The 24,663-nt window shown below is 31.3% G+C and overlaps 1 protein-coding gene and 1 long non-coding RNA gene across 2 annotated transcripts in view; one reads left to right on the top strand and one right to left on the bottom strand.

Annotated features, from left to right (window-relative positions):
* Positions 1-24,663, bottom strand: part of LOC140450180 (lipase 1-like) — a 150,497-nt gene that overhangs the window by 15,374 nt on the left and 110,460 nt on the right. Inside the window, exon 6 of the mRNA XM_072543636.1 lies at positions 14,989-15,131. Coding sequence (XP_072399737.1) covers positions 14,989-15,131 — 143 coding nt within the window. The remainder of the gene's footprint in view (positions 1-14,988; positions 15,132-24,663) is intronic.
* LOC140449712 (uncharacterized) lies at positions 17,172-24,058 on the top strand. Its single transcript, XR_011951868.1, has 3 exons — positions 17,172-17,342; positions 19,097-19,183; positions 23,986-24,058. It is a non-coding gene; the product is annotated as an uncharacterized lncRNA (long non-coding RNA).

The raw sequence follows: 24,663 nt of genomic DNA, 5'->3' as shown, positions 1-24,663 counted from the left end.
CTAATTAATTTGCATACACCAGCTCCCGAATTTGCATACAGCTGTCCCTAATTTGTACACCCCTGTCCATAATTAGCATGTTCTACCTAATTTGCATACACCTGCTCCCTAACTTGCACACCTAATTTGGGAAGTTAAAAACTTTTCGTTTACATTCACGAATTCTGTTATTAATTGTTTAAACTCACTATCAGTTCTCACTATTTTTTTAACAATGACATCATTATCCGTTGTTGCATTAAGATTATCAATCTCTTCTATGGACCCTTTTAAATCTATTTTTGTAACTTCTGGAATTTGTTCACTATCTGAATAAGTATTGTCTGAGATATCATATATTTTGAATTCATTATCTGTTGAGCTAAAGTTGAAGAATACGACTTTTTGTTTAAACTCACTCTACTCTAGTAAACGATGGTTTTTATGTCACCTTTAACTAATTCTATGCTTGTGTCTATACTTGTTAACTTCTCCGAATTCGGAGTTTTTTGGAAATCAGAAATAATTTTCGCGAATTTTTTTCAAATGTTTTCAAAAGTTGAACTGTGTTGATGTCTTTAACTAAAAAATAATTAATAATACAATTAAGTAAGCATTGGTTTTATAGGATGTACCCCTCCTAATTGCTTAACTCTGTAAATTAAATGTACAGCCAATGAGAAATAAACCTTACTTTTTAAAACCAACCCACTCCTACTTAGCAGCGCCCCATTACTAAAGATAATTTAGTTACACATCTGCCCACATCTGCTACCTACATCAATTTAGCAACTTCTTGAGGAACCTCAGCTGTTTACTGCTACCAGCATGAGTAGTTAATTAAGTTAAATTTCACTCTCTTTCAATTATTAGAACCTGCAAAGTTTATATAAGTACCCATATAAAACTACAAAATTAATACTAATTAAAGAAAAGGTGTACCACCACTTTAATTATTGCAGGCTGCAAAATTTATGCAATTTATCCTTACCTCTATAAAACTAAAATATACTAATTGAAAGAAAAGTTGTACAACCACAAACAATTATTGCAGACTGCATCTATACCACTACACATATTACTACAAAATATTAATTGGAAATAAAAGTTATTTATACACCTTGAAAGCCGTATGATCAAGTAAAGAATACATAAAAAAGTATCACGTGGTCTTGTCTTTAGATACAGCTGTATAAAGACGGAAGTTTATTTGTTAAGATAAAGTACCCAAAGATGTAGTGAAATAAAAAATGTCCTTTTAGGAATATATTTTATATAATATAGTATAAATTAAAAATTTTAGTTTGGTTTAATATTCTTGAAAACTTATGTTAGAGATTCTACATAAGCAACTAACGGATATAAGGCTTTAGAATCTTTTAGTAATCCTACATCCATGCCATTGGTGTACCATAAGTTAAGTTATTTATTTATTTATTATTTTGATACGTAATATCGAAAGTGAAATAAAAAATGTTTTTATCAATCTTTGTTTTATATCTACTAAAAATTAATAATTTTTGGGCGGGTGTAATAATCTTGACACCTTATGCCAGCAGCATTTAGTAATCCTGAATATATTATATATATATATATATATATATATATATATATATATATATATATATATATATATATATATATATTTGTTATGATATGCAAAATCGAGAAAAATATTGGGTTGATTAAAATATTTCAAATTTCAAAAACATTAAAATAATTCAGATAAGTAGGATAATAAACAACAAACATTTCAAAGAAGGAAAGTTATTAAATTCTTGGATTACCTGTACTAAACAAAATGTAAGCTATACATAAATTATTTCTTTGTTATACTTGAGTGACCCGCATAATTTTAAGTGAAATCCAAAGACAATTGAAACGGGTTTTCCAAAATACATTAATGCAGTGATTAGAGACAAATAGAAGAGATTTTAGAAAGAGGTTTTTGTTAGTTTTTAAGAATTATAGAAAATATTATTTGTAAATAAGTTTTAGGAAATTTTATAATTATAGGTAAAAATTTGTTTGTTATCGAAATGAAAAAATGGGGGAATTGTGACGAGTTTTGATTGGCGGAGATTGAAAAAGGTGGGATAAGTATGTAGGAAAAAGTTTAGCGAGATTGAGGAGAGAGAAAAGGGATCAGTTGATTTTGCAAGTCTGTAAGACGAACAGTAATTGTTCTCTGGTGGTTCCCAAGAAGTAGCAAGCAGTAGTGTTGAATGTTAGTGAGTTTTTGTGGAGTTAGTGTATCTGACAGAAGCTGAAGCAGCAAAATATTGTAAGTCATATTTTCCTACTTATATTCCAAGAGTCACTGTTCAGGCCAACGAGAGATTCAGTTTATCGTAAAGAGAAGATATTCCAAGAGTCATTTTTTCACTCGGGCCAACGAGAGATTCAGTTTATCGAGAGGAGAAAGGCTATCATAATTTGAATGATTGTTGCTTTTGAAGGAGATCATTAAGGACGATATACTTGCAACAATCTGTTGTATGATTGCTGATTACATAGGGAGCGGTTGAGAGGAGATAATACAGTCTACAAGGAACAAGGATTTGGACCACTCATCATCAGAGAGAGATATTTTTTGTTTTCAGCAGTTTTTTTCTTTTATTGATAACACAATTTTACACGTAATTTAGAAAGGATATAAATATTTTGATTAGGAGAGTTAAAATAGTTTGGGATTTTGAGTTTTCAATTAATATTGTTTGTACCATTAATTTTGATTGTTCACGTACGGAGAACAAAATTTTGAGAATCCTTATATGAGATTTGTTTATTGAAAACCCTTGAGTGTGAATTATTTCATTATTTTTATTTCAATATATAGTGTTAGATCATATGTGTTTTTTATTATTCCGGTATTCTCTGGACCTAACCTTTCACATGTAATAGCATAGATATTGAAGCACGAATTTAACCCTGAGATAAAAGAATTAAAAATTGTGATAGAGTCATAATCATATCATTTAAATAATTTTAATTAATCAAAAAAATTAATTAGCTAATTATTGCTTGGCGCACCAAGACTTTAAATATCACAATAACTGGCTTCCAAAACGTGGGGCTTGAAAATATCGCAGCTTTACATTTGAAGGAAGGGAAAGAGATCTGGAATAAGTACAGGTGATCCAGAGATAATAACATATAACATTGAGGGAATTTGAATTTGAAAGTATTTTGACAATTTTTCCAGGGAATATAAATTTGATTTATTGATTGATCGTAGTTAGTGGATATTTACTGCTATTGAATTATTTGATTTTATTTTCTTTACCAATCGTACATTTGATATTTATTTTGAATTATTTGAATTTTACTGATTGCATATTTGATATTTGTCGTGAAAATTTAATACATTTGGGGAGAAATATTGTCGTGTTCTGAAACATATAGAGTGTTGTAAAATTTCACATTTGGCGGGGACAAAAACAGTAACGAAAAGAAACGAACATGTCGACCACAAGGAGTCAAAGCAAAACGCAAGAAAGGAAAGAGGATAAGATAGAAGAGGAAACAATTATTGATGAAGGATCGGATAATGAAGGAAATGCTACAATAATGGAGGAAAGAAAAGAAACAGGGATGTTAGAAAAATTATTAGCTATGATGCAAATACAGACACAACAAATACGAGAATCGTCACAAAAAATGGATAAAAATCAACTGGAAACAAAACAAACAATGAGCAATATAGAGCAGCGCCTGGAAAACTATGAACAGGAAATTAAAGGATGTGTTGAGGGGATAAAGAAAGAACTGATACAACAAATAGAAGAGATTAATGAAATTAAAAATAATATGAAAGAACAAGAAATGAGAATTAAAGATAATTTGGAGGGATTAGAAATAAAATTTGAAAATGCGCTACAAGAAGACAGGAAGGAAGTAGAAAGAAGATTAAAGCAAAATGAAAAACAAATGGCAGAAATTGAACTAAGAGGGGTAGAGAGAAAAGAAGTTATCACCCAGTACCGTTTGTCAAAAATTTGAAAACCAAATTACAACATATTAGATATTTTGACGATTGCAAAGAAACAATTAGAAACCATTTGAAAGAAGGAGCAGCGTTATGGTATGAAAGCAAGGAAGATGAGTTTGAAAATTGGACAGATTTTGAAAATAAATTTCTCAACTATTTCTGGGGGAAAAATAAACAGTGAGAAATCAACCAAGAGCTACAGAATGGAAAATATCACGAAAAAATGGGAATATCTGAAGAAAGATATGCTTTGCAGATATATAACAATTCAAAATATCTAGAATACAAATATTCTACCGAACAGCTGGTAGAAATGATCAGCAGACATTTTGAGGAAACGTTGGAAGATCACGTGATTTTGAGAAACTATCAAGATATTGATAGTTTGTGCCAATTCCTTTAATTAAAAGAAGCGAAAAGAAAAGAAATGAGAATTAGAAGACAACATGACCAATATAATGGACCGGAAAGAAGGTATTCATCAAATTATGACCAGAGAAACCGACATCCCAGATCAACAAACGAATATAGGCCGAGAAATTACAATAATTACAATAGACAACAAAATTACGATAACCGGAATGATACACAAAATAGAACAAATGAAAACCACAACAGGAATAGAGATGCACAAAATCCTCCGAATAGGAATACGAACGAACAAAGGGACGATAGAAATAATCAGAGATTCCAACGACAAAACAGAAGAGAGATGAATCATGTGGCAATAGAAAAGGAGGAAGAAGAAGTATTCAATGAATCCAGACAGGATTTTCAATAAGGCATCCACTAAACAAAAGTAAAAAACTCTCCGGTATATTTTGTCACCCGAGAGAGTTTATACAGTTGGCGGGAAACGAAAAACAAAATTCTAATTCCAGTCTAATTTTTTTAGATGCATTTATAAAACATAAAGCGATTAAAATTCTGATTGATTCTGGATCGGAAATTTCGTTAATCAATAAAAAACTAGTAAAAGAATTAAATATGGACAGATTTGTGTATAAGATTCCGAGGGTTGCTTTAGAGGGTGCAAATAATAAAAAATTGACGACAGTAAACGAAGGTTTAGGAGTACGGATCAGAGTGGGAGACCAATTCTATATTATGCAATGTGTGGTGATCGAAGATCTAAATCATGATATGATAGTGGAAATTGATGAATTGAGTGAAAAACATATCACCATCAATTTCGGAAAATCAACTGGAAATCAGAGCAGAACCAGACAACATAGAAGAAGAAAAGGAAACAGATAGGAGAAAATTTTCTGAAAGGATAAATGGACAAGAAAAACATAAAGAAATCAATATGACGGTAGAGGATAAATCGAAAGCTCAAGAAAAAAATCAATCCGAAGAGGAAAAGAGAATAAAAAAAAAGAAGAAGAGTTCGAAAAGAAAGCAGGAAAAAAAGGAAGTTATAAGCAGAAAAATGGAAGGAGCCGAAACATGGTGCTCGGAATACCAGATAGAAATTAAAGATAAAGAAAAAATAGAAGAAGAAATAACGGAAGAGGACAGAGAAGAAATGGCAATTATGGACGAGAATCCAGAATTTTGTGAAGAAGTAATACGGACAGTGAACACATGTGAACAAACTGAGGATGAAAGAAAAATAATATGTGGAGAAAACATGGAGAAGGAAATAGAGAAGATTTTAGAAAATTATGGAGATCTTATTAATGAAGAAAGCCGAGTGGCTAAAAATTATGAACATTCTTTTAAAGTTAAAAACTTAGAAAATTTTAAATCGAAAACATATCCAATCCCGTATAAATACAGGCAAAGCGTCGGACAGGAAATTGAAAATATGATCAAAGACAAGGTGATCGAAAGATGTGACTCTCCATATATCAACCCGATAGTATGCGTAAAAAAATCAAATGGTGATTTGCGATTATGTTTAGATGCAAGAAACATTAATTCGCACACAATCGCGCAATACGAAGCGCCTTTGAACATAGAAGCCATTTTTGGACGAATCACAGGATCACACATTTTCTCCAAAATCGATTTGAAACACAGTTTTTGGTTAATACCTTTGGCAGAAAAGTGTCGAAATTATACCGCTTTTTCTATCGACGGAGTGGTGTACCGATTTAGGGTAGTACCATTTGGACTACAAAGTGCATGCGCTGCTTTGGTTCGCGCATTACACACAATTTTAAATAGGCATGGAGAATTTGTTGTACATTACATAGATAATTTATTAATTTTCTCACCGGATATAACAAGCCATCTACGACATATTCATACTGTTCTCGAAGAACTTGATCAAGCCGGATTAAAATTAAATATTCAAAAGTGTCAGTTTTTCCAAAAAGAGGTATTGTATTTAGGATTCAAATTAGACACAAAAGGGATTAGTCTTGCAGAAGATAGAATTGAAGTCATAAACAACTACCCTAGGCCAACCAATTTAAAAACTTTGCGGGGATTTTTAGGAATGGTAAACTATTTCAAAAAGCTGATACCAGACCTCAGTACAAAAGAAATACCGCTAATAGCATTACTTAAGAAAAATGTCAGATGGAAATGGGGAACGGAACAAGAAATCGCTTTCAAAAATTTAAAAGGAGCGTTTTCCACAGCTGTAAGAGTGCACCACCCAAGATATGAGCAACCTTTCATTCTCAGGACCGATGCTTCCATAAAAAAATTTGCAGGGGTGTTATCACAGATACAAGACGATATAGAGATGCCAATATGTTTCGTTTCCCGTGTAACCAAAACGTATGAGAGAAAATACAGCGTTACTGAATTAGAGTTTGCCAGTGTGTTATTTTGTGTAAACAAATTACGTTTTTACCTACTTGGGGCAAGATTCACCATTGAAACGGACCATGCAGCGTTGGTACAGATAATGAAAAATAGGTTGGTAAATAATAGAATTCATAGGGGCATTCTTTTACTCCAAGAATATGATTTTGAATTTAAATATATCAAAGGAACGGACAATATTTTGGCTGATGCGTTGACGAGAGATGAACAATTCCGCAAAGAGGATCACAAAACTCTCCACGTAGGCATGAACATAATGAGAGAAGAAGCAGGCTTATTTTCTTTGGCCAAAATCAGGGAAAATCAGGAAGAATTGAATGAAAGAGAAAAGCAAAGGGCTGAACAAGAAAATAACCTATATTTTAAGAGGGTCGATGGTAAAGAACTCTATGTAATCACGGAGCAAATGGCAAAAGAAGTTTTTTTAAAGTTACACTGTGACAACGGACATATTGGAAGTAGAAAGGTGTGGCTTATGTTCAGGGAGAACTACATTTGTCGACAGGACTATACAATAGCCAAATGGGTGACTCGAAATTGTGTGACATGCCAAAAGTGTAAAAGTAGGAACTTTAAAAATGAAAACGTCACAAAAAACGGCGTAGCTCGGAAGAAACTGGATATTGTTGCTATTGATATGTTGAGCGATTTGATACCAACAACTCAAAGGAATAAACACATATTAGTTATGGTGGATCTTTTCTCAAAATATGTTAAATTGTACGCATGCAGAACCACAAAAGGAATTGAAATACTTAGGAAGATAGACAATTTTATAGAAACGGTGGGAAGACCAGACAATATTTTATTGGACAATGCGACATATTTTAGGAACGAACGTTTTAAAAGGGGAATTAAGAGAGAGGGGCATCGATAAAAAATTTATAAGCATCCGTCATCCACAGAGCAACCCATCGGAGCGTTTTATACAAGAAGTCACAAAATTTGTACGAATTGCCGCGGAAGAACATCATCGACATTGGGACAGAAAAGTGTTTGAGATCGAGACCTATTTGAATTGTGCTCCAAATACGGTTACCAAAGAGACGCCTTTATATATAATGAATGGAACAATGCCTACAAGACCGTGGGAAGACACCGCCCCCAGACAATACGAAGAAGTGATCGAGTTGGTTCAAAGAAGATTGAGACGAAGTGGAGAGAAATATCTCCAAAGACAAGAGAGAACCCGAAGAAGAAGGCCGATCAAATTCCAGAAAGGAGATAAAGTCTTAGTGAAGGCACTGAGGGTGTCGAATTTACAAAATGGTATTTGTGCTAAATTGATGCCGATATTTGAAGGTCCATATAGGGTCAATACGGAAAATGGGGTAAATAGTTATGAATTAGCGCACATAGAGACAGGAAATATACGGGGTATTTTTAACATTCACGACATTTATCAATATCATGAATAGATTTTAATAACATAGTAAAATAATTTGATCCTGGAAAACTTTTGTCATTTTAAAATTTAACAAAGAGTTTTCGGCAGATCAAATGGCGGGGATTTGTTATGATATGCAAAATCGAGAAAAATATTGGGTTGATTAAAATATTTCAAAGTTCAAAAACATTAAAATAATTCAGATAAGTATTATAATAAACAACAAACATTTCAAAGAAGGAAAGTTATTAAATTCTTGGATTACCTGAACTAAACAAAATGTAAGCTATACATAAATTATTTCTTTGTTATACTTGAGTGACCCGCATAATTTTTAGTGAAATCCAAAAAAAATTGAAACGGGTTGTCCAAAATACATTAATGCAGTGATTAGAAACAAATAGAAGAGATTTTAGAAAGAGGTTTTTGTTAGTTTTTAAGAATTATAGAAAATATTATTTGTAAATAAGTTTTAGGAAATTTTATAATTAAAGGTAAAAATTTGTTTGTTATCGAAATGAAAAAATGGGGGAATTGTGACGAGTTCTGATTGGCGGAGATTGAAAAAGGTGGGATAAGTATGTAGAAAAAAGTTTAGCGAGATTGAGGAGAGAGAAAAGGGATCAGTTGATTTTCCAAGTCTGTAAGACGAACAGTGATTGTTCTCTGGTGGTTCCCAAGAAGTAGCAAGCAGTAGTGTTGAATGTTAGTGAGTTTTTGTGGAGTTAGTGTATCTGACAGAAGCTGAAGCAGCAAAATATTGTAAGTCATATTTTCCTACTTATATTCCAAGAGTCACTGTTCAGGCCAACGAGAGATTCAGTTTATCGTAAAGAGAAGATATTCCAAGAGTCATTTTTTCACTCGGGCCAACGAGGGATTCAGTTTATCGAGAGGAGAAAGGCTATCATAATTTGAATGATTGTTGCTTTTGAAGGAGATCATAAAGGACGATATACTTGCAACAATCTGTTGTAAGATTGCTGATTACATAGGGAGCGGTTGAGAGGAGATAATACAGTCTACAAGGAACAAGGATTTGGACCACTCATCATCAGAGAGAGATATTTTTTGTTTTCTGCAGTTTTTTTCTTTTATTGATAACACAATTTTACACGTAATTTAGAAAGGATATAAATATTTTGATTAGGAGAGTTAGAATAGTTTGGGATTTTGAGTTTTCAATTAATATTGTTTGTACCATTAATTTTGATTGTTCACGTACGGAGAACAAAATTTTGAGAATCCTTATATGAGATTTGTTTATTGAAAACTTTTGAGTGTGAATTATTTCATTATTTTTATTTCAATATATAGTGTTAGATCATATGTGTTTTTTATTATTCCGGTATTCTCTGGACCTTACCTTTCACATGTAATAGCATAGATATTGAAGCACGAATTTAACCCTGAGATAAAAGAATTAAAAATTGTGATAGAGTCATAATCATATCATTTAAATAATTTTAATTAATCAAAAAAATTAATTAGCTAATTATTGCTTGGCGCACCAAGACTTTAAATATCACAATAATATATATATATATATATATATATATATATATATATATATATATATATATATATATATATATATATATATAATATATTGTTGTGATCTGCTTTATGATGTTTTATTATTGATTAACACTAATTTAATTAATCCAATTATTTAATTAATTAATTCACTAATTTATGCAGAGTCATACAATTCAATTACTATTAAAAATTCTCAGGGTGCCTTTTTAATTTTACTTTAATCAGTTTACTTTATAGATCTCTTCTAGTGGGTTCAGTATCTCCTAGTTGCTCATAATCGGGATAGAACAGGAAACGGAACTAACATTAAAACAACATAAATATGCACACAAATTATAATTTATTTTCAATAAGCAATACGGTGAATGTTAATAAATAACTTTTTGTGGGCAATTATCTTTCCCAACAAACTCCTATACTCTAAATTTAATTTTAATTAACAAACTATCTATTGATCTGTTTTATAATAATATCTACTAAAAAAATTTACCATATAAAATATAATTTATTCACAAAAAAATAACTCTTTAAAACTTGGAATCTTAGTTCGTATGCTGATATTTGATTTTATCTTTAGAATATCTTAAAGTTTTCTTTCATTCAAATTATTTGACTGACCTTTATTTTTTACACCAATGATGTCTCCTCTCGATCAAAACACAGTTCCTTCCTTGATTGATTATGTCCGGCTACCATCAAATCTTTCCCGTTCTCAGCATCGATCCAACCGCATACCAGCAAACTACTTCTCCGAAAACACAAGCCCAAGCCTCTTTTGACCGGTAATCTTTATTCACAAATTCTCCTTTCTTTTTCAATTAGATCTCGTGGACTATGCAAACTCAAAAGAGGTATTAATCTTCTCGTTTTTGATCTGCTCTCAGCTTCCACCTTTTTCACTAACAAAAGAAAAACACTGGTACTCCGATTGACTACCCGAAAACACGTCTTCTTTTCTGGTCTGCCGGTAACATAATAATCTTTTCAATCTCCCCAGACAAACCTTCTCAACTCTCTCATTCCCCATCATTCCTTTTTAACCAATCATAAGCATTCATGTTTCCCACTTATTTTCGATTTAGAAAATTTCCAACATAATATTTAAAACAAATAAACTACTTTCACTCAAATTACTTTTCAGAAACCATTAACAATTTTGCCTTTTTCAAAAGAAATAAGCTTCCAAATTCTTGTTATCTCATATCTAAATCTAATTCTTATTTATTTTCGAAAAATGTCCACCGCAAAATACAATTACAAAGTTTATTCCTTAAATCTATAATTATACGGGTCCATTGTCCTTTCCCTATTCACTCAGTCTTTCATGGAATAATGTTTTCTCTTATGGTCTATTACAAATAAGTACAGGGTTGTATTTTAACTTATATGCCCGCGGTATATTAAAATATTAAAAAAATTCTTTATTCTATTTCTGATCGATAAACTGATCCATAACAATATATATAATATATATAATATATATATATATATATATATATATATATATATATATATATATATATATTTCTTCTTTAATATCCATTTTTTTTGGAATTTTTTTTTAATTTCACTAAATTAACACACATTTTTAAAATATATCTCTTGAATAAATATAAATAACATTTAATAATTTAAATAATATAAAACATCACTTTCATTTAACAAACAATCACATATACCTTATTGCCATTTCATATGTTAACATCTCTCCCCTCAAGAAACTTCCTTGCTAATTGTCAGACAGTTACGATATTAACCCATTATCAGCAATACAGGATAGTTAACTATGTATCACGAATCATTAACTAATAATTTGTGTACCGGCATGTAAGCAGTATTTTGTTTGTTACTAATTTATTACAATTCAATAGATTATCTCTTATCAATTTGTGGGTTTTTACTTTGTCTGCTTAATCAATTTTATGCATATTAATAAACACAGACATGTGATATTGGTATAATTACTATAACTTTTTTGCTCTTTATCTTTATAGGACAGAACCCTAATATGGGCTTTTTATAATTTCAGCGTTTAATTTACTTTGTACCGTTTGACCTGAAGATGCTTTGCAAAGTGTAGAGAGCGAAACCCGTCGTTTTGGGAGTAAAATTAAATTGATTGTGAGTAAGTCTTATTTTATTTCTTTTATCTATTTGAAATGGAGTCACACAAGCAACACATTCATGATTTGGATTCTGTTTACTATACCATGTACTTGTTGAATGATAGAATGTTTCTGCCCCCGAATCCAAATTGGTGAGTTGGAATTATTGCCTTGTCTTCTAGGAGAGCTGTTGTTAGTAAAAGGTTTTCTAACACTTTGGAAAGCACTGGTAGTAGGCAGATACCATCCTTCCACCCTTTCAGGTGGTTGACCTTGTTTTCAAATGCGTGTTATTTCAGCTACTTTCTATTGTGGTCAGAAACAGCTGATTTTCATAAACTGAATCATTGTTTTAGATATGTATATCCTTTTGTCGGCAGCTTTTGTAATATTTGTACTTTGATGAAGTCGTCCCCTAGGGCTTTTTTAGGATTGGAATTGAATCTTATTGTGGTTTTTATTTCCCTTTTTTTTAAATCCTTTTTCTTGCAATTATAGCTGGTTTGATTCTTCAAGTGCTCGGTTTATTGTTTGGAGTTTTATTGGTTGGAGTCAGTTGTTTAATTGGAAATGAAAACAATTCTTAGGTGGTTTGCAAATGACTCTGCTTTTTTTTGGTATTTTTAATCATCCGCCTAGCTCTCTTTTTATTGGTGTTACATTGCATTGGGGCCCTTTTAATTTTTGAGTAGTCTTCCATAGGAAGTAGTTTGCTTGTTCAGTTGTAATTAGTTGTTTTATGTATTATATTTCGTTTGTGGGGATCTAGTAGCTTGCCACTGTTTCCTGAATTTTTTTTTGTCTGGATTATTTTATCTCATTATTATCGCTAGTTTATTTCATTGCTGCTGGGTATTGTTGAATTCGAAGCAGCTTGTTGTATGACTAATATAAAGTTTTCTACAGCAAGTTTTATCTTTCCGTTGGTCTTTAGGAGAATGTTTAGTTGAACTCTCTTCTCCACTAGATGTTTAAAGATGTTCCAATTTGTTTTTCGTCTATGTAATACATACGATTTTTTCCTTTACAATATTTTTTAGTTAGTGTTATAATAACTGGCGAGTGATCGGCAAACAGTTCATGACTTGACATGCATATAGTTCTTGTTAAGTAATTTAGTTATGCCAAAGTCCAGAAGATCGGGAGTTTTATTTAAGTCGATTGGCTAGTACGTTGGTTCTCATGTTGTTACTACTTCTCGATTATTGTTGTTTATTGTTTTATATAGTTCTGTTTCTCGGGTCGTATCTAGTTCAGAACTCCAACTCTGATGCTTGTCATTATAGTCACCGCCACAAATGAATCGGTTGCTTAATTCGTCGAAGAATTCTTTAAAGTTTTCTTTTGATATATTTTATGCTTTATCTTATAATATGGAATAGCTGTTTTTAACCAGAGTGTCAAGCTTAGCCTATGCAATTCGATTTACTGGTTGGTTTGAGTTAGTACTAATAACGTGGAATAGACTCCCATAGGACTTCCTCATCGTAAAGTAATTTTTTTGATAGACAATTTAATATCTTCTATCTAGCCATCATACTTTTAAATATTAAATAATTACATTTTTTGACGTGACAACGTCTTAAATTAGGTTGTGGCTCGGAGTCACTCATGAAAAAGTGTAACGCCCGCTCACGTCTGTTACGATGAGTCACCGAACGAGAGAGAGGCCCGCCGGACCTGCGAATGCCTTGCGTCTCTCTCCCACTCAAACATGATCGGTCCGCTGCGCGCGCAGCACTAGAGAATTAGGCGCGTTGAATCGGTGCGTGCTTGTGTCTCTGTCTTTCTCGAGCGTTCTTGGCGTTGAAAAACCGAGAAAGTGTCATAATACAAGTTCACACGTGTGGTTAAAGTATCGGCAGCTGTGTCTGTAGTGAAAATGTGGAGTGCTTAGATTCGTCATTTACAACAACTACAACAATAAAGGTAAATAATTGTACACTAATATTTCATTATCGTAAACTATGATTGATTGATTAATTGTTAGATTGACACAAAAGTTGAGAAACTGAGTTTATAGGTTATGTCATACTATTGACAAATGTTGATAGTGTTAAGTAAATTATTAGTTTAAATCACTCTGCAATCAATCTTAATTCAGTCGATTGAGAAGAAGCAGCGCGTATTGCTAGTCAAACATTTAAAATAACAAATTATCGTCCTATCCTCAACAAAATCACTCAAATAGAAATTAGTTAAGATTAAGTTTACATGTACAATGTTTTAGTAAACAAAATATATTTCTATAGTTAAAATTTGTGCAATTCTTATTTTCATTCAATTCCTTGTTCCTATTGTGCAATTTAATAATATTCATATCAATAAATATTCTACCGAGAAAAAGGCGTTGTCACGTAAAATCTTCGCCCGTAAAACCGACTTTACAGGCAACCGATTTTTTTATTTATTATGTGTTTATCATTAAAATTTTATAAAAACTGTTTAACGGTATTATTAACTTTGTAAAGAGCTCTAGAGACGTAATTTGAACCTTTTAAGGTTATTTTTTTTATATTTTTTTAGGTATTTAGTTCCTTATGTATAAAACTAATTTTCATTTATAAGTGATTAAAATTCGTATTAATTTTGTAACATATTGATTTCGCTAATGGTTATTAACAATATATGTTTTTTTTATTATATGAATTATTTATAGCTCAACATATATCATGCCTGGAGAATAACTCATTCTAGGCCAGACTAGTTTGAGTCCTCCAATGAATTCTGACCTACCCCCAGAAAAGTCTAGTCTCTATATGATAATTTGATTCTGCTCGAGTTTTGTTTTGTGTGCTTATAGTTACAATATTTATTATAAATCAAGGCTTGAGCATATGGTTCGTCACATCTTATCTACACCACTGAATAGATGTATATATTCTTCCATTTTTAAATTCCCTTGCCCTTATTTTTCGTCTAGTTAAGAACTATTATTTTTATTTAGAAGCATCTTAACTCGTCTATAACCTGCTTCCGGTAAATACGTACAATCGTCATGCCTTTATGCATAATTTATAATTCATGAAAGGATATATTAGAAGCTGGAGAAATAAAAATTTAGAGATAAAAGAACTTTTGATTTAGTAGCTGTCAAGATAATAATTATACCACTTTAATTTAAATTCGTCAGCGATTACCAGAATTACTGTACCAGTTAGAGAAAAAGTTACATAAGAAAAATTAATTATATGTTATTATTTTACCTCTGGGTAAATGTATCCATCATTCGGTGCCCAAAATATTGCCGTTGGTGCTGTTACTTGGCTTAAATTGTAGGTAGGTGCCTTATAATTACCATACAGTCGATAATTTTTTTCACGACCCCAGTCGTACATTCCAAAATCTCCTTAAAATCATAAAAATATAATTAAAATTAAATAAATTTCTCAACAACTTTCTTTCTCAACCTGAATACCACTAATACCTTAACTTAACACATAACACCTTTCGACGTGACTTTTCTAATACAAGTACTATTGTTGTATTTGTGACTGCAATGTGTAACTTCGTCCAAAAATGTTTTTAAATTAAGAAACAGTAGTAAAAGCTCTTTTATTAATATTTAAAACCTTTCTTCTTTAACATTCGCCACCAATTTTTTCCACAGATAACCCAGAAGGGGCAACTGCGATTCCCGAACAATGAAAGCGTGTACCGTTGAGAATGGGCTTAGTGATCAGACTCTCCGTCCAAGTAAAGTAACCTTAACGTAATTTCTGCGATTGGGGTGAGGTTTGGAGGTAGTAGAGAGTTACCTTCTTTTTTATTTTTGCACATGAGAACATCCTACTCCGGGACTCCCAGGTCTTCTGAAGCTTTGGTGTGTGCCTGTGTGTAGGTGTGTATGTGTAAGTGTGTGTGTGTGTGTGTGTGTGTGTGTACAGTCTGTCCCAAACCCTTCTTTCAGTGCGTCACTAATTTTGACGTCATATAGGATTTTAAGAATGTCGAGAATTATTGCATGACATTTTAGTTAAATCTGACAGTTGCAGGATCGTAATCGGTTAAATGTGAAACAGTTATTTTTTTTAATATAAAATAAAAACTTTAACAATTAAAAATTGTTTTTTAATATTAAAGGTAAAATTTTTTATTTACATAAATAAATGTTTCGTCCTGTATATAAATTTTTATTGTGCATTACATTGGAACGGCAGTTTGTCATAATTCTTGTTCTATACATTCCAAGGAAAGGGCTTAATTAGCTAAGATTTACCAATAATTCAAGTTTCATCATGGTTGTTGAAACGCGTATATGTCTCCCTTTTAAACATTCTACTAAAGAGTGTCTAGTCCAACTTGAATTTGGTATTTTTTGGTATGAAGGGTAATATGTTGGCCTAAAATTAACAAGAAAAAATTTAAAGACGCTAGTAATATTTCAGTAGGTTATGGCTAACTATATTTTGATACAAATCTTCAATAAACATTCTCTATACACTAGTTCTAATAACATGTTCATAGTTATTGGTTAATGAACAACAGAAACTGGTAATAAAGTTGTCCCAGCCTCTTTTTCTAATTGAAAATAATTTAATAATTTTAATATTAGTCGTTTTTCCTTCTCGGTATATCTCTGCATATATTTAAAATATTTTTATGACAATAAATACAAAATTAAATTTTCACTGTAAAATGTCTGAAAATACTAACCTGGAATGACAATTATCATTTTATTAGTTGACATTGTGAAAGTACTGTCAAGATCGAGACCTTCTGCGTCAAATTATATTTACGCGCATCATTGATTGGATATCCATTTAGCGTATTATAAACTCCAACCAATTATACATCCGTAAGTAGAATTCGCTTTAATATACAAATACCCGTAAACGATACATAATTTTCTAAGCTCTATGTATAATAATCACAGACTCACGTATTTTTCTGTCACTTCTAGCTTAATGCGTTAGAGAGAATTCGATCAACTATGACGCACTGAAAGAAGGGTTTGGGACGAACTATATGTATGTGTTTGTTCGTCTATGCATCGTGCATACTTGTTAATTTAATTTTTTATACGATCACTTTTAAAAAAAAATCATGTTTAATTAGGAGTACCTAATCGCGAAAAAAACTGTTTTTATTTGTCTCGTGAAAGATGTTTTAAAATACAATGACTTATGTTAATAACATAATTTTAAAACAATTTGACATTTTAAAAGTTAATAATGAAGAAACGTTAATTATTGAGCGATGCGAAACCATAACTTTGTAAGCGCCACTCGAGCTGAAATACGTTTTATATGATTAATCCGTTATATGTGCCGACCTTTACTTGTACTTTTGAAGCCAAAGCTCTGAGATGCCCTCACCTTGAATACCGAGAAAGAGAATGTCATAACGTTGTAAGTGCCTTATCAGTTTTAAGCACAGTCTACGCAAAATGGCAGACGAAGTACTTGAATGTGTGACTGTGGCGTCAAGAAAACGTGTTTTAAATACATTGAAATAGAAAAAAAAACTATTAGAAAAGGCAGTAAAAACAGAGGACTTAAGTATTTAAATACTATATAATAAAAATAAAGAAGCAGGTGAAAAAAGTGAGCCAAAGGGGGTAAGTTATGATAAAAAATATTTGTGTTGTAATATTAAAGTACTATTTAAAAAAAAAAACACTAGTAAACGCTATATCTCCGGTTACTGCTACTTTTTTGATTAAAGTGTTTTTCATTTATTATTATTATAAGCAAGTATATCCCTAATAACACACGATGTCCTATGGACGTCCAAAATTCGTCCAGTTTTGATCCGAACGTCCATGGACGTTAAACGGACATCCTCCGGACGTACGACATGGGACGTACTTCGGGTGGACTAAATATAGACGTTCTCTGGACGTTATTCGGACGAAATACGGACGTTTTCTGGATGTCCGACATTGATCATAATATATACCACTTATTAGATCAAATATTTCAATAAAACTTATTTACGTTAATAAAATAATTAAAATCGAAAAGGTTAAACCATGATCTATTAAAAATTGTTTATATAGTTTAATATCAAAAACATGTTTCTGTTTTTAGGTAAAGTGTGAAAATATTTATACTTCTAGCCTATTCGTTACAATTGTTTATTATTCTAGTTACCAAGATGATATAAATTTGCTAATTCTTATAAGTAAAAATATAATTTTTATGAATAAGATATGAATTTAGATGGCATCTTTTCGAAGATGACATAAAATGATGATATCAATATCAATTCTCATTGTCATGTCACACCTATTTGAAACAAATGGAATGAATTAGCGTGTTCTATTTGCTGCTTGATTTGGTAATACTATATTACTAAAGACTTTAGTCTACTATAGTACCATTTACTATTCCTTATTTTTTACTTTACTTCCGAGTTTCGTTTAACGATTTTTATTTTTAAAAAAGATAAGTGCAATTCTTTTTAAAGTTAGTCATGTTTAAAAGAAAACGATTGTTTTCTAACCGTCATCAACAGAGAATGGTTAAGAAAAATGTAGAGAATATTATTGAACATATTAATAACCCCGATATTATTCCATCTTCTTCAAACCTTTCTTCAGAATCTCTAACTTAATATTGTGATGAGAGTTGCAGTTCAATTAATTCAGATTATAGTTTCGATTAAAACTTATCAACATTATATCAATTACCTAAAACAATCAGAATGGGCCACATGGACGATCATTCTGATTTAGATTCTTTAGAAAGTTCTTTCAGTGAAACTGATGAAGAAGGGTCTAAACATAGTTGTAACTAGAATTCTGGGGAACCTTCTGGAGAAGTTTTTAATTTTTCTAATAAATTACCCAACTGGGCTTTGTTCTTCAAAATACCATAAAATGCATTAAGTAAGTGATTTATTAAAAATTCTTAAAGAACTTCCTGATCTTTCTCATTTGCCATGAGATGCTAGAACTCTTTTTGCTTCACCCAAAAATCTTAAATTTAAAGATGTTTTCCCTGGAAAATATTTTCAGCTCGGTATTAAAAATACTCTGATCCATATAATTCAAATTTAAAAAGTTTTTTATCTTCGCAAAAAAAACAATGTTATAGAAAAGTGTGTAAATTTTGATGGAATCCCACTGACAAAGTATTCTGGTAGTCAGTTTTATCATATTTTGTGTAATTTATTTATAGATCCAAATTTGTAGGTATAATAGGCATTTAAAACTTTTATTACATTCTGTTACTGCATAGTGATGTAGAACCAAAGATAGAAATGATAATAACTTTTTTTATTAGATAGTTTAAGCTAAAATAATTAAGCATGGATGATTTTTTTTTGAGAGGTAGTTAGATAACTGTTACATTTTGATTTTGATTTTAGGTTAATGAGCTTTCCAAAATTGGTGGGGAGATTATTGATGAGTTTGTTAGGAGATGCCTTAAGAGGCTTATCAGTAACACAATTCAAGTAAAATATAGTTAAATATAAGGTTGAATGCTCGAATAAATGAACTTTGATCAGATAAAAGGCATATATCGAGCACAGTTTAATTAAATCTTGCCCAAGTACTTTCGATCCCTAGATCATCTTCAGGGGCATCTGAAATAAGCCAAGAAACGTTTTTTTATAACCAAAGAAATTGAATAACTTCGATAAAAACTCGAAGTTTTATGGTTGAAAAAAGGTTTTTTATATGATTAACGTTTATAGACTTACTTCGTCAATTGTGGCCTATCCGGCAAGAACAAGATGTCATAAACATAAAATTGTACATTACACTACACTACAAATAGACAAACAAACACTTTAAAATAATTTAAGGGAGGCTACATTGCTTGAAGAAGTCGGAGACAGAATGGCTACTGATCTAACGGAAATATTGGGGTGACATGTGACAAATGACAACTTGGATGAGCAGTCACAATCATAGATATGTGATCTGCACCTTTTACAATTCTATGAAACTAAGTATTGACCAAAAGTCCAACTGACACTACTATAGGAGATCACTGATGAAAAATAAAAATTATATAGAATATTTTTAAGTAAATTGAATAATCCAGATCTCACACTCAAACATGTCTGTAATAATTAAGGTGTTAGTTTGAGAGCAACTGAAATAGACGAAAAGTAAGAATGCAAGAAGCGGACTAAACAATATGTTAAACAGTGGGTGGTTGACTACAATAAAATGGTCTACCAAGCACTATCTGTAATATAGAAAGGAAGAGATCTGACTATGTAATTAAAATACTAATAATTGAAAATCAAAATGGAAAGCAAAATATATAAATGGGGTGTAATCCAAGTAGTTCAGTTGAACCCACAGTCAATGGTATAACTATAAAATTACTATGGATGTGCTCAGTGCAGGAAGTCTAAACAGTCGAGCTGGGTCCCCTACGAGGTGAAGCTGTAATAAAGTTTTTAAAAATAGGTTTAAATTTAGTACAATTTAAATTAATTTGAGTATTAAGACAGTGAGAGTTTTCATTTGTTTCCCTTGTAATTTCCAAATCTTCCAATAAATCCAACTCCATATAGTTTTTCTTTCTACTAATGTCATGTAAGATAGATGAACCAGTGTTGATGTTAAAATTGTGTTTACTGGATAATAAGTGTTGACCAAAACTTGAAGAGTTTGGTCTTTTCAAATGTTCTGAAACTCTAGTGGATAACTTTCTAATGGTTCTACCTACATAAGAGGCATCACAATCATCACATTTTAATTTGTAAATACCACTTTTGTCAAGTGTGTTCATCCTATCTTTGGTGTTGATTAAGAAGGAACCTAAGGTGTTGTGTGACTTGAAGGAAATTTTGATGTTATCGATTGTAGAAGTAAAAAGTTTAGATATTTTATTGGAAATGCTGCTAATGTAGGTGAAGGAGAAATATCTGGTGTTATTTGAAGCAGTAGGTTGAAGAAAACATTGTGATGAATATGCAAGCTTTTCTGCAATTTTTAGTTTAGCTCTATTTAGAAGCTTATAGATAATGTTAGGATCATAACCATTATTGAAAGCAATTTGTTTAAGAGTGTTAAGTTCTGAATTAAAATTATCATTAGAAAGTGGAAATTTGAGTAACCTATGAATGTAACTGTTGAAAGCAGCCATTTTATGTTGGGTTGGATGATTAGATGTATCATGTATAACATGATCTGTTTGGGTAGGTTTTCTGTAAATATTTTACTCTAAAGAATCTTTATTACGGGAAATAGTCATATCCAAGAAGTTCAACTTTTTATCAGATTCTGGTTCCAGAGTAAAAGAGATGTTGGGATGGAGGTTATTAAGATCATCCAGAATCTGTAAAGCATCATCTTGGGTTCCCTGTATGAGAGCTATACAATCATCAACATACCTTGACCAAAAAACTATTTTGTTGTTGTTGTTAACAAACTTCTGTTCTAAGCTGTCTAAGAAAATGTCAGCCAGAAAAGGTGATAGTGGAGATCCCATTGCTAAACCTGTTGGTTGTTTGTATATTTTTTGATTGAATTGAAAGAAGTCCTGATCCAGACAGAATTTAAGTATAGTTAAGATAGCATCTTTGTCTTTTGCTGATATGTTGCAATTGTCTAGAAGATTGTGTACTAAAGGTAATGTTTCATCTCTTGGTACAGAAGTAAACAGATTGGAAACATCAAAAGAAACTAAATAAAAACCCTCTTCTATCCTAATGTTATTTAACCGTTCTATTAGATCTAAAGAATTTTTGATGGAGAACTTAGGTTTAGTGATAGACTGAATTGTGTTGTAAATAAACTCTGATAAAATAGAAACTGGAGTATTACAAAAACTTACTACCGGCCTTATGGGACAATTGTGTTTATGGATTTTAGGAAGTCCATATAACCTAGGTGTTATAGGATTAGATACAATTAACTTTCTGTTGTTATATTTAGTAATAGTATCATTAAACAATTTGACCATTGCTTTTGTTTTATTAATAAAGGTGTTAAGTGGATTTTTTTCAAAACTACAAAACTGTTATCTGAAAGAAAAGATTCTACTTTCTCTATGTATTGAAATCTCAAACCTAAGTTCTCCATCAAAAATTCTTTAGATCTAATAGAACGGTTAAATAACATTAGGATAGAAGAGGGTTTTTATTTAGTTTCTTTTGATGTTTCCAATCTGTTTACTTCTGTACCAAGAGATGAAACATTACCTTTAGTACACAATCTTCTAGACAATTGCAACATATCAGCAAAAGACAAAGATGCTATCTTAACTATACTTAAATTCTGTCTGGATCAGGACTTCTTTCAATTCAATCAAAAAATATACAAACAACCAACAGGTTTAGCAATGGGATCTCCACTATCACCTTTTCTGGCTGACATTTTCTTAGACAGCTTAGAACAGAAGTTTGTTAACAACAACAACAAAATAGTTTTTTGGTCAAGGTATGTTGATGATTGTATAGCTCTCATACAGGGAACCCAAGATGATGCTTTACAGATTCTGGATGATCTTAATAACCTCCATCCCAACATCTCTTTTACTCTGGAACCAGAATCTGATAAAAAGTTGAACTTCTTGGATATGACTATTTCCCGTAATAAAGATTCTTTAGAGTACAATATTTACAGAAAACCTACCCAAACAGATCATGTTATACATGATACATCTAATCATCCAACCCAACATAAAATGGCTGCTTTCAACAGTTACATTCATAGGTTACTCAAATTTCCACTTTCTAATGATAATTTTAATTCAGAACTTAACACTCTTAAACAAATTGCTTTCAATAATGGTTATGATCCTAACATTATCTATAAGCTTCTAAATAGAGCTAAACTAAAAATTGCAGAAAAGCTTGCATATTCATCACAATGTTTTCTTCAACCTACTGCTTCAAATAACACCAGATATTTCTCCTTCACCTACATTAGCAGCATTTCCAATAAAATATCTAAACTTTTTACTTCTACAATCGATAACATCAAAATTTCCTTCAAGTCACACAACACCTTAGGTTCCTTCTTAATCAACACCAAAGATAGGATGAACACACTTGACAAAAGTGGTATTTACAAATTAAAATGTGATGATTGTGATGCCTCTTATGTAGGTAGAACCATTAGAAAGTTATCCACTAGAGTTTCAGAACATTTGAAAAGACCAAACTCTTCAAGTTTTGGTCAACACTTATTATCCAGTAAACACAATTTTAACATCAACACTGGTTCATCTATCTTACATGACATTAGTAGAAAGAAAAACTATATGGAGTTGGATTTATTGGAAGATTTGGAAATTACAAGGGAAACAAATGAAAACTCTCACTGTCTTAATACTCAAATTAATTTAAATTGTACTAAATTTAAACCTATTTTTAAAAACTTTATTACAGCTTCACCTCGTAGGGGACCCAGCTCGACTGTTTAGACTTCCTGCACTGAGCACATCCATAGTAATTTTATAGTTATACCATTGACTGTGGGTTCAACTGAACTACTTGGATTACACCCCATTTATATATTTTGCTTTCCATTTTGATTTTCAATTATTAGTATTTTAATTACATAGTCAGATCTCTTCCTTTCTATATTACAGATAGTGCTTGGTAGACCATTTTATTGTAGTCAACCACCCACTGTTTAACATATTGTTTAGTCCGCTTCTTGCATTCTTACTTTTCGTCTATTTCAGTTGCTCTCAAACTAACACCTTAATTATTACAGACATGTTTGAGTGTGAGATCTGGATTATTCAATTTACTTAAAAATATTCTATATAATTTTTATTTTTCATCAGTGATCTCCTATAGTAGTGTCAGTTGGACTTTTGGTCAATACTTAGTTTCATAGAATTGTAAAAGGTGCAGATCACATATCTATGATTGTGACTGCTCATCCAAGTTGTCATTTGTCACATGTCACCCCAATATTTCCGTTAGATCAGTAGCCATTCTGTCTCCGACTTCTTCAAGCAATGTAGCCTCCCTTAAATTATTTTAAAGTGTTTGTTTGTCTATTTGTAGTGTAGTGTAATGTACAATTTTATGTTTATGACATCTTGTTCTTGCCGGATAGGCCACAATTGACGAAGTAAGTCTATAAACGTTAATCATATAAAAAACCTTTTTTCAACCATAAAACTTCGAGTTTTTATCGAAGTTATTCAATTTCTTTGGTTATAAAAAAACGTTTCTTGGCTTATTTCAGATGCCCCTGAAGATGATCTAGGGATCGAAAGTACTTGGGCAAGATTTAATTAAACTGTGCTCGATATATGCCTTTTATCTGATCAAAGTTAAAATATAGTTGGCTGGGGAAAAGACAAAAAATAGCTTTTGCAGACACAAATATAGCCAAGATTATAAAAGTTTTGTAACTTGTAAATATAAAACAATTTAAGATACATTTAAGAATTTACTTTATCTCTTAAGTAGTCACATACAGACCATAAAGCATATTGTTAACTGTGTCTATATGTATTTTGGATGGTGAAATTTACCAACTCTACAAATGTTTAGGTCTGGCTCCAAGAACTACAACTAGAGATATGAGATGAATATTTTATGTATACAGTTATTTTTGTTTTTTTTTTGTCATCGAAGTATAATTACTGTTCATTTGGTCATTAGAAATAAATACCAATGGTTGGGTTTGTATTCTTCTTCTAGTTCAGGCTATATTAATTAACACTTGAAATTGATTTGTTTAAATTTAACCACATGATGATTTATTCGCAATAAACAAAATATAATTGACTTAATCTGAAACTAATTTGTTTAGTTTATAATATACAATAATTTTGTTTTTAGATGCTGCTTGGGAAAATTCCAAAACTGGTACTGCCATTGAGAAGAAAATTAAGAGTGCAATTATGAAATATCTTAAGAGGGCTAAGGAGAGGGCAAATGCTGAACTAAAAATGTAAATCAAATTTAATTTGATTGCAAACATGTTGCATAAGCAATTATGATAA

This window comes from Diabrotica undecimpunctata, chromosome 9, assembly GCF_040954645.1.
Source record: "Diabrotica undecimpunctata isolate CICGRU chromosome 9, icDiaUnde3, whole genome shotgun sequence".
NCBI lineage: Eukaryota > Metazoa > Arthropoda > Insecta > Coleoptera > Chrysomelidae > Diabrotica > Diabrotica undecimpunctata.
The sequence above is the reverse complement of the archived record's forward strand: the minus strand, read 5'-3'. Positions and strand labels throughout refer to the sequence as shown.